General features: G+C 46.3%; 1 protein-coding gene across 5 annotated transcripts in view; it reads left to right on the top strand.

The window, feature by feature from the left end:
• The window catches only part of BCL11A (B-cell CLL/lymphoma 11A (zinc finger protein)), a 99,245-nt gene that overhangs the window by 69,298 nt on the left and 13,884 nt on the right, over positions 1-16,063 (top strand). For all 5 annotated transcript variants that reach the window (XM_011941818.1, XM_011941816.1, XM_011941815.1 and 2 more), the window contains one exon: positions 13,884-13,985. In XM_011941818.1, coding sequence (XP_011797208.1) covers positions 13,884-13,985 — 102 coding nt within the window. The remainder of the gene's footprint in view (positions 1-13,883; positions 13,986-16,063) is intronic.

Genomic DNA, 16,063 nt, shown 5'->3' with positions numbered 1-16,063 from the left:
AGATGAGGACTGAGGCCAGGGCTGGGCTGCTGTGTGCCTGGGAGGTGGGAAGGTGCTGAGGCACTGCAGAGAAGCAGCTGCCGTGTGCCCCGGGCAGAGGCCTGTTTCTGAAAGAAGGACTTGCCGTCATGGGAGGAGGCCTGGCCTCACAGCACCAGAGCTCTCCTTCATTCAGCCTCACCTCAGGCGAGAGGGCAGCCTAGTTTTGTTCCTGAAGAAATGTTAGAGCCTGACCTGCTAGACCATTTTTTTTTTTGGTAGAGCTTTGAAGCCTTAAATTAGTTCTCACAATTTCCGAGCAGCTCTGTGTTAACCATAGGACATAATAGGTTTTAATTCTGGAGAATGGCCAGTTCTGGCTCTCAGAATCTCTTAGCCAAGACTGTCACAGAGTATTAGGCCTGTGAAGTGCCTTCCACACTTCCCCTGAAGTCCACACACCACTCACTCAATAGTGCCAGAAAGGCAAGTGAGGAGATTGCCTGAAAGGGGCTGTAAGACCAGTGTCCAGACGACACTTTTCTGCCACGGCCCTGAGGTGGCAGTGGGAGGGGGTTCATCAGAAGGTGGGCAGAGTTCTGAAGCCCAGCCCTGTCCTCCCTACCCACGGCAGGACACTTCTGAGATCTTCGAGTTCCTCACTGGGAGGTGAGGCTAATACCTTCCCTCATTCCACAGGACGACTGTGGGGGCAGGATGTGAAGAGAGAGTACTTTGGGAAGAATATAATGCTTTCCACCCAGCCTGGGCAACATGGTGAGATCCCATCTCTACAAAAAATACAAAAATTAGCCAGGTGTGGTGGTGGCGCATGCTTGTAGTCCCAGCTACTTGAGAGCTGAGGCAGGAGGATCGCTTGAACCCGGGAGGCGGAGGTTGCAGTGAGCCAAGATTGTGCCACTGCACTGCAGCCTGGGCAACAGAGTGAGACTCTGTCTCAAAAAAAAAAAAAAAAAAAAAGACAAAAAAATTCACGAGCCGTGGAAATGGAGAAGAAACACTGTTTCTGCTGCAGTTTTCTTAGCCAGGGGCCAACCGTGGACAGCACTGTCACCTTGACCCCTGTCCTGCTTCACCTGCCAGCTTGTGGCCTGGGTGGCTTCAGTTCTAGCCCTGGGTGACCCTCTGACTCTTGAGAGCATGTGTATGTGCTTGTAGTGGGTGGGGTGTAGTGCGTTAAAGCCGCAAAGCAGAGGTGTGAAGGGTCTGGTGTAGCTCTTGGGAGACAGAGAGAAGGCCCTGGGTTCTGAATGTTTTTACTTTTCCTAGGATCCCTGCTTCATTTTTGTTTTCAAGGTGTTACTTGTTTCTCTCTTCTTGCCTTCCAGCATGTCCCAAGCAGAGGTGGGTGGCTAGGTTTGGGAATGGGGTGCTGGGAGGGGAGGGGATATCCATTCCAGGGCCCTTCCTAGTTTTTGGGCTGGGAAGCCACAATCTCCTTGAGCACAGCAGGGCTTTGCCTTCTTCCCTGAGCTGTGGCCACCACTGGGCTGCACCAGGATCTAGTGCAACTTGGGTGACAAGGTGTGGGTGGCTGCAGGTGTTCTCCCTGCATCTGAGGCAGGGAGGCAGCTGGGGGCTTCCAGCCAGCCTGTAATGCCCCTCCCAGGGCTGGCTTCCTAGCCTTATTTTTAAGCCCTTTTAGTGGAGCAAAAACTATTTAGAACTATGGGTACAAAAATAGGGATTATTCAAGCGGATGTACTTCACACTGTTCTTTCTCTTGGGACAGAGATGAGGGTGCAGGTAGGGGATGAGAGTAGAGGAAAATGTGGAGGATTGCTCCAGCAAATTGAGAGAAGAAGGAGAAAGGGACCCAGACTAGTAATTGAGACCAATTCATCAGAAGACTTAAGGAAATTTGACATCCACTGTAGCTCTTCTAACTGTGTAATTACCCAGCATTTGGAAAGTGAATGATTAACCCGATTGTCCATAACAACCATTGAGCAAATACACTATTACAGATTGCCAAAATAGTACAGTGAAGCCATGGACCAGCAGCCACTTTCAAGGGACTATAATCCTCTCCTGGGTCAAGGCTGACCCAGAGGCTCCTTGGTTAGTGAATCATTTACTAGGGAAGGTTTCCCCCAGTCACTGCTGGCTCCATGGCCTGGTCCTTCCAGCCAGGTCATTTAGAATGGCTCTCCCACAGGAAGAAAAGTTCGCTGCACAGTGCTTGATTCCTAAGTATTTATTGAGGGGGTCTTCTTTGCCCAGCATGGTACTCAGAGGTAGACCACTGAGTCTTGGTTCTTAGAAGCCTTGAACTTTTAGTTGATAAACCAGTGGTAGATGCTTGCTGATTACAGGGAGACCTGGATCCAGGAGAAATGGAGTGGAGAGCCAGGGTCAGAAGAGAGACATAGCCTTTGCAGGCCTTTGTGTTATCTAGCCAGTGCTTTCATGTCCCCGGCCCCCTGGCCTCCAGCCCCTCCGCCCTCACCTTCCCCCTACTGTCCTTGGTGCAGAGTGGGGCAGTCATCTCAGTGGGGCCTCCTTCGGGGAAGTCCACGGCTTGCTCCACACTGGAGGAGCCGCCAGAGTCAGCCAAGAGCCGCAGGCCATAAATGCAAAGTATGATTTAACAAAAGCAGCTTTTGAGTGAGAAAGCTGAGTGGAGTTGTCCCAACCTGTCAACTTCAGATTTCTTTCCTCCTCCCCATAAATCAAAAAACGGTTGGTGGAAGGGAGGGACAGAAGCGTTTCATTTTCAGATTTTGTAAGAAAATAAAATCAAATCACAAAAACCTGTCCCACGCTGATACCTTACCTGCCAGGTTTGAGCCTGAGGCAAATTTTTGTGGCCATGTAATAAGCCTCTTTAAAATGGTGACAGACCCTTGACTCTTTGCCTTGAATTACATTGATAAAAGACATTTTATTGCGTTAGAGCCGGGGCAGGAGTACAGGATGGTTCTTGCCTGGTCGGCCTCTTTGAAACCGTGTCAGCCTCTGCCGTCCACACTCTCCACCGCCTGACAGGCTTTGAGTGCGATGGCGGCTGAGATCTGTGGGCCGGTAACAGAGGGGGCTTTCTACCTAGCAGTCGAAGGTTGAGGCCCTGGAAACAAAAGGATTTCAGCCTGAGGGGCTTGTTAAGGAAGAGTTATTCTTTCGTGTTCCTAGTAGACCTGAGAGATCTTGACATTGGTGGCCTCTGGTCAGCCTCATGGTTGGGACTGCATGGAAATGCTAGACCTGAGGGACCTCATTTTCCAAGCTGTCTTAGAGAGACTCAAAACAAAAGATGATCCCCGGGTCCCACCGTGGTGTGGGGTCCCCTGTGCCTGCAGAGGCCAGGTGTCCATAGGGCTGAGTCCCCAGGTGGACCTGCTAGGTGGGTAGAAAGGAGTTGAGGATGTTGTGCTGTTGGATGGAGGAGCTTGGCGGTGTCTGGGAACATTGGATGTTACTCATACGGAATCAGCAGAATTAGTAGTCCCAAGAACAGACGGCAGTGCCCCACCCCGTGGCTGGACTGAGGCTTCTCCAGTGATGGCAGGTTGTATCTGTGGGCATCTCCGACTTGCTCAGGGAGCCCTTTCCAGATTGGTCAGCGGTATAATGAAAGATTAGGAAATTGGGTAAAAAGCCAGGGAGGAGGGGGAAAAAAACCCGACAAAGCCAAGGCCTGTGTTTTGTTCTGTGGGACTCTGCCAGATAGATGAGGACTGAGGCCAGGGCTGGGCTGCTGTGTGCCTGGGAGGTGGGAAGGTGCTGAGGCACTGCAGAGAAGCAGCTGCCGTGTGCCCCGGGCAGAGGCCTGTTTCTGAAAGAAGGACTTGCCGTCATGGGAGGAGGCCTGGCCTCACAGCACCAGAGCTCTCCTTCATTCAGCCTCACCTCAGGCGAGAGGGCAGCCTAGTTTTGTTCCTGAAGAAATGTTAGAGCCTGACCTGCTAGACCATTTTTTTTTTTGGTAGAGCTTTGAAGCCTTAAATTAGTTCTCACAATTTCCGAGCAGCTCTGTGTTAACCATAGGACATAATAGGTTTTAATTCTGGAGAATGGCCAGTTCTGGCTCTCAGAATCTCTTAGCCAAGACTGTCACAGAGTATTAGGCCTGTGAAGTGCCTTCCACACTTCCCCTGAAGTCCACACACCACTCACTCAATAGTGCCAGAAAGGCAAGTGAGGAGATTGCCTGAAAGGGGCTGTAAGACCAGTGTCCAGACGACACTTTTCTGCCACGGCCCTGAGGTGGCAGTGGGAGGGGGTTCATCAGAAGGTGGGCAGAGTTCTGAAGCCCAGCCCTGTCCTCCCTACCCACGGCAGGACACTTCTGAGATCTTCGAGTTCCTCACTGGGAGGTGAGGCTAATACCTTCCCTCATTCCACAGGACGACTGTGGGGGCAGGATGTGAAGAGAGAGTACTTTGGGAAGAATATAATGCTTTCCACCCAGCCTGGGCAACATGGTGAGATCCCATCTCTACAAAAAATACAAAAATTAGCCAGGTGTGGTGGTGGCGCATGCTTGTAGTCCCAGCTACTTGAGAGCTGAGGCAGGAGGATCGCTTGAACCCGGGAGGCGGAGGTTGCAGTGAGCCAAGATTGTGCCACTGCACTGCAGCCTGGGCAACAGAGTGAGACCAAGTCTCAGTTTTTTAAAAAAGCTTTCCATAAAGGCTAGGACAGATGTGCTTCCTTAGGAAGGGCTGGACTTGGAGGCCTTGCCCTCCTCTGGGCTTATTGGCCTTCAGGGAGGCCTGACAGAGCCTTCCTGGGGCTGCCCATCCTTCTGGCCCCTTCTCTGTGCACAGACCAGTCTTGGATGATAAGTCAGGAAAGCCCTCCAGCTGGCCGGGCTGCAGTGTCGCTGGGGCTGCCCACACCTGCTGACCATGGCTCCCCACTCCCTTGTCACTCACAGCACCACTGCCCCCGTTTCCACAGTGCCCACAAACAAAACATCAGGAGTCTCTTGGAAACACCATTTTTGGTTATTTATTTATTTATTATTTATTTACTTTAAGTTCTGGGATACATGTGCAGAACCTGCAGGTTTGTTACATAGGTACACATATGCCATGGTGGTTTGCTGCACCCATCAACCCGTCATCTACATTAGGTATTTCTCCTAATGCTATCCCTTTCCTTGCCGCCCCCTTCAACATGTTTGGTTTTCTTTAGCTTATTCTAGTACTTTCTCAAGACCGAGTGAAATGATAATATAGAGGCATAAACCCCTTTTGTTGTGAGTTGACGCAGATAAAAAGGCTCGGGGTGGCCTCTTCAGAGTAATTTGGGAGTCGTGTCTTCTGCTGGCTTTGATAGACAAGCCCTTCTCTGCCCTGGCAGGTGTTATCAGAATCAAACGTTTGCAAAAGGTCATTCTCATGGCATCCATCTTCACAGCCCCATGCCTCTTCCTGAATGCTCAGTTGAAAATGCGTATTTCACCTTCCTCAGGTATCTAATACTTAATCTGGGAGAAACGCAAGTGTGGTTTGCAAGGCTTTCCAGGTGTCCGAATGACGATTTTCCGTCCTTTTCTTCATTTCTCGAGTGGGGTAGGGAAGCACTGGGATGTTTGTGATACGTTTGTGTGAAGCTGGACAACTCGGGTGACAGAAATATGTTCAGGGCAGCGTCTTTTATCGTCCCTTCTAACTACAAAGGCATCTATTGCAGTTGAGCCCCACTTTCAGAAGGTCCAATACACACAAAAATCTCATTAATGGAAACTGATAAATTAGAGAGTGATTTTTCACATTACAGAAAGATTGTTAACTTTTCAAAAGGTTTCACCACAGGGTTTCTTTAAATAGTGAGCTCCCCCACTGAATTTAAAGTGTTTGTTTACAGATCATTAACTACTTGACAGAGAGGATATTGGGGGTTGGGGGGAAGGAAGACACACTTAAAAGGTAAAATGTTAGAAGCCCTGCCAATTTTCAATGAGCCTGGAAGGGTGACGAAACATCTCTGAAATTACGTTAGTTAGCAAATGTGATTTATTTTACAGAAATTCATTTTACACATGGCTTTCCAAGAACTCCATGCTGATGGGGTGTGGGGGGAGGGCAAGGACCACAGGGTGCTGGGCTTTGCTGTCCTGGTTTGTGGTCCCTGGGGAGAGGACTCCCTTTTCTTAGAGTCCTGTGTGTGCCTTCGTGAGCAGTGGGTGCCAGGCTCTGGCATGAGGCCGAGCTTTGCTACTGGCCTTCTGGCATGAGCCACTGAGACCTTTTCCCTTGACATTTAGCCTGGGTTTGGGGAAATTTCTTCCTGGTTCTCTGACCTTCAGTCTCATTGGCTCAGGACACACCTAGGTTTCCTCCTTGAAGCTCAGACAGGTGAACTTTGCAAGGCTGTGTCCCAGGAGGTTGAAATCCACCATCAGGCTCACTCTCTAAGCCTAAGGATTAGCCTGGGGACTGAGCCCAGCCCTGAATTCTCCCATAAGGCCCTCCTCATCCAGGTCAAGGTCGTGAGGGGAACAGGTGTATCCTGGCCAGCTTCTAGCACGGCCTATAGTAGGTCTCTTGGCTGGTCCGAAGGAGGCCTGGACTGGCATGGGAGACAGGAGAGAGAAGCCACCCGTCTAATCCAGTCTTCTCCTTTTAAAGATGGAAACACTTAGGGCCAGAAAGAAGAAAGGATTTATTCAAGGTCACGAAACAGCTGGTGAGTTGCAGAGTTGGGGCTGCAGAACTTAGGTTCCTGACTTCCCTCTAGCAGTCTCTCCAGAGGAACAAGTCCCTGCTTCCTAAAGGAAGAAAAGAAACTGGGGAGTGGTGGCAGTGGGAATACAGAGAGCAAGGGCATCTCTGAAAGTAGCTCCCAAATAACCTGATAAATACCTCGGACGGAGGCAAGGCTACCCCCCTCTCCCTGCCACCACTACACACAAACATCCTCAACTGAGGATTCAGAGCAGGAGTAAGGGCACCCCTATCCTCACCATGGCTTTGAAAAGAAGAAAGAGGGGAAATTTGGAGGGATGGTCAAGTTGATGATTGAAGAGACAAGTAGTGTAGGAAAATCTCAATGTTTCTTGCACAGTCATTTGTTGAAAATGTGTCAGCAAGTACAAGCCCATCTTAAACTGGCAATGAGACATCTGAAATAGATTATTTAAGCCAGGGAGGCAGTATTGCAAGGAAGAACATGGCTATTAACACTTGTTTGTCTGACTCAGAGGAATAAAACATAGTAAATTTTGCCTTAGCGGGCCACCCACACTCATTGGGGGAAGAAACAATTGAGGTGGGGGAAAAACAGAACAGATGAACCTTCATGGAGTTTCACAAGAGTCCACATGGCTGTGTCCCTTATTTTCAGAAAATGTGAAATTGGAAAATACGCACTTGTGAAAATGGAAGATGTCACAGAAATCTTCAGAGGATTTATTTAGATGGTCGTGTCCTCTGCTGTCAACTGGATGAATCAGTGTGCAATATTTTGATGTGAATGTAACCACCTATTGGGCCCCATTTACTCTGTGCCCACCTTGGGCTTTGCTTCTCTCTGAGCATCTTTACCTGCTTTTTCTTTTTATCTAGGAAATCCTTTCTCTTGGCTCTCCGGGTTTAACTCATAAGTTTTCCTCTTTCCCAAAGCCTCTCTCCCTCCCTTCCAAATGGAAGTAATTTATCTTCCTTTGAATTTCCATAGCAGCTCATCTGTACCTCTCTCATGACACACTTTCTGCATTGGGGTAGAGCAATTTCTGTGCAGGCCTTACCTTTTCTACTAAATGAAGCCTGCTGTGGGAGAATCTGTGTCTGTGTTTTCTTTGTACTGCCCACAGTGGCTAGCCCATGGCTTTGGGCATTGTAGGCACTCAGTAAATATTTGTTGAATGAATGCATGAGAGGTTGAATGAATGCATGAGAGAATGAATGAATGGAATTTATCCTGGGGGACACACATTTTGCATAGTGAGGTATGTGATTAAACAAACAAAAAAAATTGTCCTAAGACAATTTGTCTTTTTTATGCAGCTGCCCTCTCAGTCTCCTAGATAAGTTCCACCATTCTAAGGCAAAAACTTAAAGTATAATAAAAATTTATCTAATTCACGATCAAGTGAAAATACTTTGGGCCCAGGGCCAAAGAATATTATTGGAGTGAACTTTTTTTTTAACACCCTAAATTTAACCAGCTGGAATTCTTTTTTTAAGTACCATCCTATTCAACCTTTTGAAATGAAGGATTTGCCTTTTAGTGGGAAATCTGCATTTCAACACAAAGATGGAACACAATGTCTTTGGCTTAGTTACTCTTCAGAAAAGCAAGACTTTTTTTTTTTTTTGGAATTATATGCTTTGCTTATGTTAAAGACACAGCTTGCAGAAAAATTTTGTTTAGGCCTGACAGATTGGTGGCTGGCATTTTTATAAATAAAGGGTCATGCAAAATGTCATCTCTACTTCTTCCCTTTATTGAGAAAAAGCCTAGGATGAGAACTCTTAAAAGGTGAAGTTAGTAACCCGTTGTTTGAATAATCAAGGCTCTGAGAGGATAGCATTGATCAAAAAAGAGTTTTAAAATGAGTGATTGATATTATTTAAAGTCACTGGTGAAGTATCAAGGAATCTAAGGACCATGAGCGAGTTTCTAGAAGAAATTCTGTATTGTAGTGTCTATAATTATTGCTTTCTTTTGTTTTTGCAGAATACACTTTTTAAAGAACATCAGGATTTGGTAAAACCTTAGCCAGTAAAAAAGCAATGAAGGAAAAAAAATGCTCATGTAAATGCTCATTTCTAGAACAAAAGAGAATGTGATTTTGACAATATCAGAAGGTTAATTAAGAAGTCTGTGAGTGATGATAAAGCTGGCACATTTTCATTACAGATTGACACAACTCAAGACACAGGCATAGCTAATGTTTGCTCTATGATACTCTGATAAGTCAGAGAATCTAAGCAAGAAGAATGGGTATCTGTGGTAAACATAGGGTCAAGAGCTAGATGCAGCTGAATAGAAAGGACATTTACTTTGCAGTTAGATAAAGAAGCCTCTAGCTCAGACTAGCTGCACTGTTGTTATTTGTGTGACTTGAACCTAGTAATCAGATTCAGAACTGGAATAGGTTCCTTCAGGGTACTTTACAAATGTTCAGGATGCATTTTAAGTGTAGTCTAGAAGGTGGCTACATGGAAGGGCTGAGGGACTTGAGGTTTATGAACCGGGAAAGGACTGTAGGGAGTCCTGTATTTTGGCCTGTCACCAATATAGAGACCCCTCCTCAACACAGTGTCATCCATTCTCTTTTTGAAGACCCAGGGTGAAAGAAAGGGAGGTCACGGCATCATGAGATAGCCCACGCCATGTGGGACAGCTCTACTGCTTTTGTGCCTGTCTTACTGAAAAAAACAAACAGGGAAATTATCTAAAAACATATGTTTAGGAAATATATACACATTCACACACGTACACAGACACGCAAGCACACACATATACACACATGCATGGACACGCTCACGCACATGTGCATGCACGCACATGCACACGCTCACACGCGCATGCACACGCTCACACACATGCATGCACATGCTCACACGTATATACACACATGCACATGAGCACGCATGCACACGCTCATACACATATGCACACATGCACTCATACACACATACGCACACATGCACACGCTCACACATGCACATATACGCTCACAAACATACTCGCACGTGCATGCACACACACATACAGACTTATGCATGCACATGCTCACACACATATACACACACGCTTGCACACACACACACACACACACATACTTTTTAGAGAATAGCACACATCTATATACTCCTGTGGAGAGTCCTGTGGTTTTAGTACCTGTTAAAGTTGGGCTCCCAAAGCAGTCATTAAATGTGTTGGAATGATGCTTTTTTGCTTAGCTGTTTTGGGACATTTGGAAATCTGCAGTATTACCTATTGATTAGTAGACAGTAATGTGGCTGTATTACACACCCAGTGATTAATTTCAGAAACAAATAGCATGTTAATAGTCAAGGAATCTTTGAGATGTTCTTGAGGAAACCAAAAAACTTGATTTAATGACCTTAAATTCCAGGAGCATCCCACTGGGCTTAGAGCTCTGGGTCAAAAGTTGGTATCCAATATATGTAGAAATGTAAAGTGGCCAAACGTATAACATTAAATCAAAGCCATTCCCAGTTTGTTGCATATTTTTTAATGAGACCTGAAAAATAAGAGTCATCATTTTTTAATTCAGCCATAAGGAAACTTTGCAACCTAATAATGTGTAAGGCATTTCTGAGGCCCCAAGTGGAAATGCTGGGTCTAGAGAGACCTTTATGAAATAGAACAGGTTGAAACACCTTCCACCAGAAAAGTGTAAGACACTTGAAAAAACATTGAGACAGAAAAGGGAAATGTGTCCCATCTGAGAGACCAGAAAGGGAAACAAGAGTCTAGTTCCTGCTCTGTCCATGTGGTTGCTACAGCTGCGTCCTCTGACATGTCGACTTTTATGGAAGCAGTGAGGACACAATCTGCCTGGCACAAGCTGGTTTGAGTGTTGTCTCATGCTAAGAAGGCCCTCAAAGTGATGGAGAGCCTGGACCTGTTCTCTGTCTTTATCAATGACAGACGGAGGGTGGAACCTGAATTTCCTAATGGAGTGACCCTTAAGGATTCCCTAAGCTTAATTTGATTTTGACTGTTCCAGTCCTAAAGGGGGTGGGGTCCTGGACAGGAGGGATAACAGCCTCATGGCCCATGGGTCTCTGCCCAGGGAATCTCAAAGCTTCCAGCGTTCATACTTCCCTTCCCCTAAGACAGCAGTGCTGATTCAACTTGAGTGTGCATCAGAATCACCTGAAGAATTTATTCATCATAGACTGCTGCTTCCCTTCCCTCAGTTTCTGATTCAGTAAGTCTGAGGTGGTGCCCAAGAATTTGCATTTCCAACAAACTCCCAGGTGATGCTGATCGGGGGTGGGCTTGGGTCTGCACTGTGAGAATCACTTGCCTAAGAGCACCAACAAAGAAATAAAGAGGACATAACTAGATCACCCACTTCCTGGCCAGCAACCAGAGCCCATCTCTGGCTGGGGAGAATGAAAGTGAAGGTGGGAAAAGAAGAGGCCCTCAACCAGGGGCAGCTCTTCCCCCACCCCGCCCCCTGGCCTGGGAAGGCAGAGCTGCTCCTTGAGTTTGATGCTCAGAAGCATTAATTGTGATACTTTACTTTGTCTAAGCCGTGATGAAATAATTGAAGGCATCATAGCAAGAAGTTAAGCCCTAGGGAGGCTATTAACAATTTAGCATTTCCAGTTCATGTGGGAATGTCGATTCTACTTACCAAAGAGAATATTATGGATGTGTTTAGTGGAAGAAGCAGCAGAATCAGCTGGGGTCCTCAATTGGCTTTGCTTTGACCCTCTTCCTGGAGGAAGATAAATGCAAGGGTTAGTCTCACAAAGACAGTGTGCTTTTTTCTAAAGTAAATCGCTTCTTAGGCTGATAGAAATGGTTTCAGCTGTCTAATTCTGCGGGGGAAGCAGAGGTAGAGGGTGAACACAGCAAAGGTGAGGCCAGGAGGCCCAGGCAGCAGAGCAGGCCTTGTTTTCCAACTGTGAGACCAAGTCAGTTCATTGGCACCTTTTGAAAGCCCCATATAACACTGCTGGGCTGGACCCTCCCCAGGACTGTTAAGTTCTGCCTAATGGATCAGCAGAAACAGGACCTTCTTATTGGGCAGTGAAGACCACGGCAGTAAGAGCAAAGGGGAAGAGACAGATTCCCAGGAAAGATCACTGGATCAGGAGTCAGGAGATGAATTCTAATCTTCACATTGTGGTTAACCATCAGTGTAGCCATGGGCAAGTCGCTTAATTTCTCATGGCCTCAGTTTCCCCATCTGTAAAATGAAGGGACAGACTTGATGATAGCTAAGGTTTTCTACAACTTAGAAAACGAAAACAAAAACAAAAATAAATGATGCTGCCAGATACTCAGATGAGACCTCACTTTGCCACATGGCCTGACGCTATAGAGATCTGGTCCTGCAGTCAGCTTGTTTAGGGCTAACGGGTTTGTAGACGAGTTTGCCAACCAGAAATTCATGCAAGGGGTTAAGCATGGATTAGGTCAGCAGTTCTCCCATTTCTTGCTGGAGGCCTGCTGAAGCACTTCAGGGTCTCTTCCCAGAGTAAGTGGCAGAGAATTTGAAATTAAATGCTCCCCATACAAGGATCCAAGTACCTGTTGCTTTTATGCTGGGATCACAGAGATACCCGGGTTGCGTGTGTTTCCTAAGAAAAGGATGTCTGTTTTGGCAGCAAACTTAGTGAACGGCTGAGGCAAAAACAAGTGCAAAAATGGATTCTCAGATTTCTCATTGAAAAATGCCATGACAAAATCTGTAGTAATTTTACACCACACTCTCAATTCAGTTGACATAAACAGTCAAATGTAGACATACTTGTTTGTTAAGTCCGGTCTTCCTGCTTGTGTTGGTTCACTTTGCGGTTGTTTATTTTGTTTTAGGTCAGAGAGGATGAAATGTCTCTGTAGACGGTCTCAGGCTAGGTGGTACTTCCACCAGGGCCTCCCTCTGCAGGCCTGGTAACAGCAGACCTATGCTGTCTGTGTAAGAGCCTTCTCAGCAGCACACCATCGTTAACCACCAGGCTCCTCGCGAAAGGAAATCTTGTCCCAACTGCCTTGGCTGTGCTTGGCAGTGTGCTCTATATAAGGAGAACAGGATGTATTTCACTTGAGACCTGCTATCCTAGAGTACAACAACAACACTTCTAAGTGCTCTTAATATTAAGCTAATGGAAAACATACTGTTTATTCACCATCAAAGTCTGTTTTTCTTCTCTCCTGCCCTCCCCAATCATCAGGAACTCCAAACCTCTAGAACACACAGAGCGTTTCCTGCACCATCTATCCTCCAGTCTGTCTCAAGATGGACAACTACATGGTTAGTTAGCTAGAGGAGGACTTGGAAAAGCTAGGCACTTACCACATAAACCATAAAATCCCCAGACTGCACAAACCAAATTTTCCTCTTCTCAAAAAAATCTCAGTGCTAGAAATGTTTCATTGACTATCAGATTCATTTTATTAGTGTGAAAAGTCACTTGTCTTCACCAGAGTGCAACAAAGTGCAATAAAATGGTGAAGGTGGGCCAGGGTTTCTGGGTGCTGGTATTATTGGAATGCTGGTTCTTTCCTTGTCATGTAATGGCCAAAGTTATTTGGACCCCAGAAGTCTAATCTTTATCCTCCATTGCTTTGTATTGTGAGAAGCCACATCTGTATAGGGTTTCCCATTGACAGGACTCTAGAGTATGGCCCAGGTCAGTCCAGAAATGCCCAAGGTTCCCCTGTCACTGAAGGCTCTATCATAAATACAGCATGGGAAGAGGGGGGCAGAGGGACAGAGAAAGCAGAATGGGACTCTGTCCCATAAAAAACGGTTCACAAATCTACTCATTTCCTATCAGCATTTTGTTTTTTGCTTGGGTTTGTCTATAAAGTAAAGTTAATGTATGCATGTAAACCAGCCTTGCAGATAACGCGCCCCCCCCCCATGTTTCCAGGCTACCCACAATATTACCAGTTTTCCCCTTGCTGTTTACACATCTCTTTCCACAAGACAATAATCAAACAACAAATAAACAAGCAAATGAACTAAAGACCACCTCTCCCCATTCCTAAAACAAACCCTTTTCCTTTTGTCAAAAAGACTGAAATTGAAAACAAAACAGAAACTGTGGGAAATAACTCTCCACTCTTCTTTTGTTTCAGGCCTTGGGCCTGTTAACTATCTGCAAGGCTGTTGTAATGATGTTAATCTGTTTTAATGGAATTGAAATGTGATATCCTGTGGTTTACGATGCACGTTGTTTGTAGCTGTAGTGCTTGATTTTGGGTTTCTTTCACAGATAAACTTCTGCACTGGAGGGGCCTCTCCTCCCCTCGTTCTGCACATGGAGCTCTAATCCCCACGCCCGGGATGAGTGCAGAATATGCCCCGCAGGGTATTTGTAAGTTGAGCCTTATTTCTTCTACAAATGTCCATGTGTATAGAGATGACAGTTTCTGGAAATTGCCCTTACTTTTTAAATACTGAATGGAGTTACTTCCAAAATAGATTGTCATATGTATTATTACATTACTCACTTGGCAGACACGCCCCACTCCACTCAGCCCCAGAGGGACTTCTTGCCTCCCCTTTTTCTTTCCTCACTGGATGCTGGGAGCTGAAAGTAGCTCACCCCTGTGGGTCTTCTCCCCAGCGTCTTGTCTGGCTCCATGGCTAGTGATTGAATATGCCTGTGCCTTTGGAGCCGATTTTATTACTGGACATTCACTCCTGTGGCCTCATTTAGGACTTCGGGTATAGTCCAATGCACACATCTTTAGCCAAGGCCAGGATCAAAAGCAGTCAGTTTAGGGTTATTCCAGAGTTATTCTAATACATATTCCTTATGTATTTACATGTGTATTTGTACACAGTACATTTTATATATACATGATCACACATAATTTTGACTTACTTTTCTCCTAGTTTTAGAGGAAAATGCACATCATTGTAGTTAAAATGTGAAGGTTCTACTATCACCACCACCACTACTACCACCACCATCACTACCACCACCACCACCACCACTACCACCACCACCACCACCATCATCACCACCAGTACCATCACCACCATCACCACCACCGCCACCACCACCACTACCACCACCATCACCACCACCACCATTTACTTGTTCAAGCGAGCTTTTATAGTAGGGACCATTTTATGAAACTTAAATTTGTCCATTTATACAAATGTTTTCTGAAAAATATTGTTTTAGAAAATAATACGGTTTGCTTCTCTGTGTAGGAAGACATGGTATGAATCATGCATGGCTAAAAGGTTGGGGGGTGGGCAGTGATTCCGCCTTAAACACGAAAAAGCAGGTTCAAGAAGAAAAGAAGTGTGACCTCTAATTTTTATTTGAAAGTAAATGAAAAATAACCTGCTGTGGAAAGAAAAAAAAAGAAAAGGAAAAGGGGTCATGGAAAGAGAATAACAAAGAGCAAGATGCCAGAGTTAAGGCTCTAAGGGGGACTGTTTTTAGATGGGAGGGAAACGACACTTATCCATCTTGTAAATGGTATCTGAAGAGCAGGGCATGCACCCTGAGACCAGATTCAAAGCCAGTTGTTTATTTTTGTTAACTCCTAGGTAATCCTAGGTAACAAAGAGTTATTGTGTGAATTTCATAAGCCCTCAGGTCCTGAGGGCTGGGTGGTTCAGGGGTTAAAAGCACCTCATCTGCCCCCCTCCCCCAAGCTGGGCCTAAGCCTGGGTTAGGTCACAGATTGCAGAGGGTTTAGGGGGTTGGACTCACGGTTTCTAGTCCCTGCATGCTGGCTGGGTGGGGAGAGCTCTCCTGTTGCTGGGGGCGTCTGGGGCCTGCATGGGGCTGTGGGAACGGAGCCACTTTTGGAGGGAAGGGAGAGAAGGCAGTTGAGCAGTTGAGAGGAGGGTGGAGTTGAGAGGCCAAGGGCTGCTGGGCAGGGAAACATAGGTCTCTGTCTTCAGCCTGGCCTTCCTGAGGGTGGGGAGTTTGATTTGACTGGTAGGAAAGTCTGAGCTTGATAGGGAACCCTTGTCCTCTCCCACCTTCCCACAAAGGGAGGGTACGTAGTTTACTGGTGCCTCTGCCGGCAGGACCAGTTTAGGAGTGACCAGAACAAGGTATGTGGAAATGGGTTGTGGGGGTCCCGAAAACTCTAGAACAAACCTGATGCCCATTCCACTTGGCAGCATTAACCTGCTGCCCCCGGCTTCTAGAGCTCATAGCACTTCCCTTCGACCGCCCTGCTGTGTGCCAGTCACCCCTGCTCTTTCACTACAGCCTCCTTTTGGCCTGGGTTAAGGCCTGGACTGGGACCTTCTCTGGAAGCCGTTCGGGGTGTGTAATGTGGTTAGTCATTACCCTCAGTAATTAATCACCCCTGGTAGTAATGAAAACTCACATTCATGTTGGACCTGATAGTTTACAGAGGGCTTTTATATACTTCTGTCATTTGAACTTCCCAACAATTCTTTACAGGTACTGTTTTT

The sequence above is a fragment of the Colobus angolensis genome, unplaced genomic scaffold, assembly GCF_000951035.1.
Source record: "Colobus angolensis palliatus isolate OR3802 unplaced genomic scaffold, Cang.pa_1.0 Scaffold201, whole genome shotgun sequence".
Classification (NCBI taxonomy): Eukaryota; Metazoa; Chordata; class Mammalia; order Primates; family Cercopithecidae; genus Colobus; species Colobus angolensis.
This window is presented reverse-complemented; position numbering and strand designations above follow the sequence as displayed.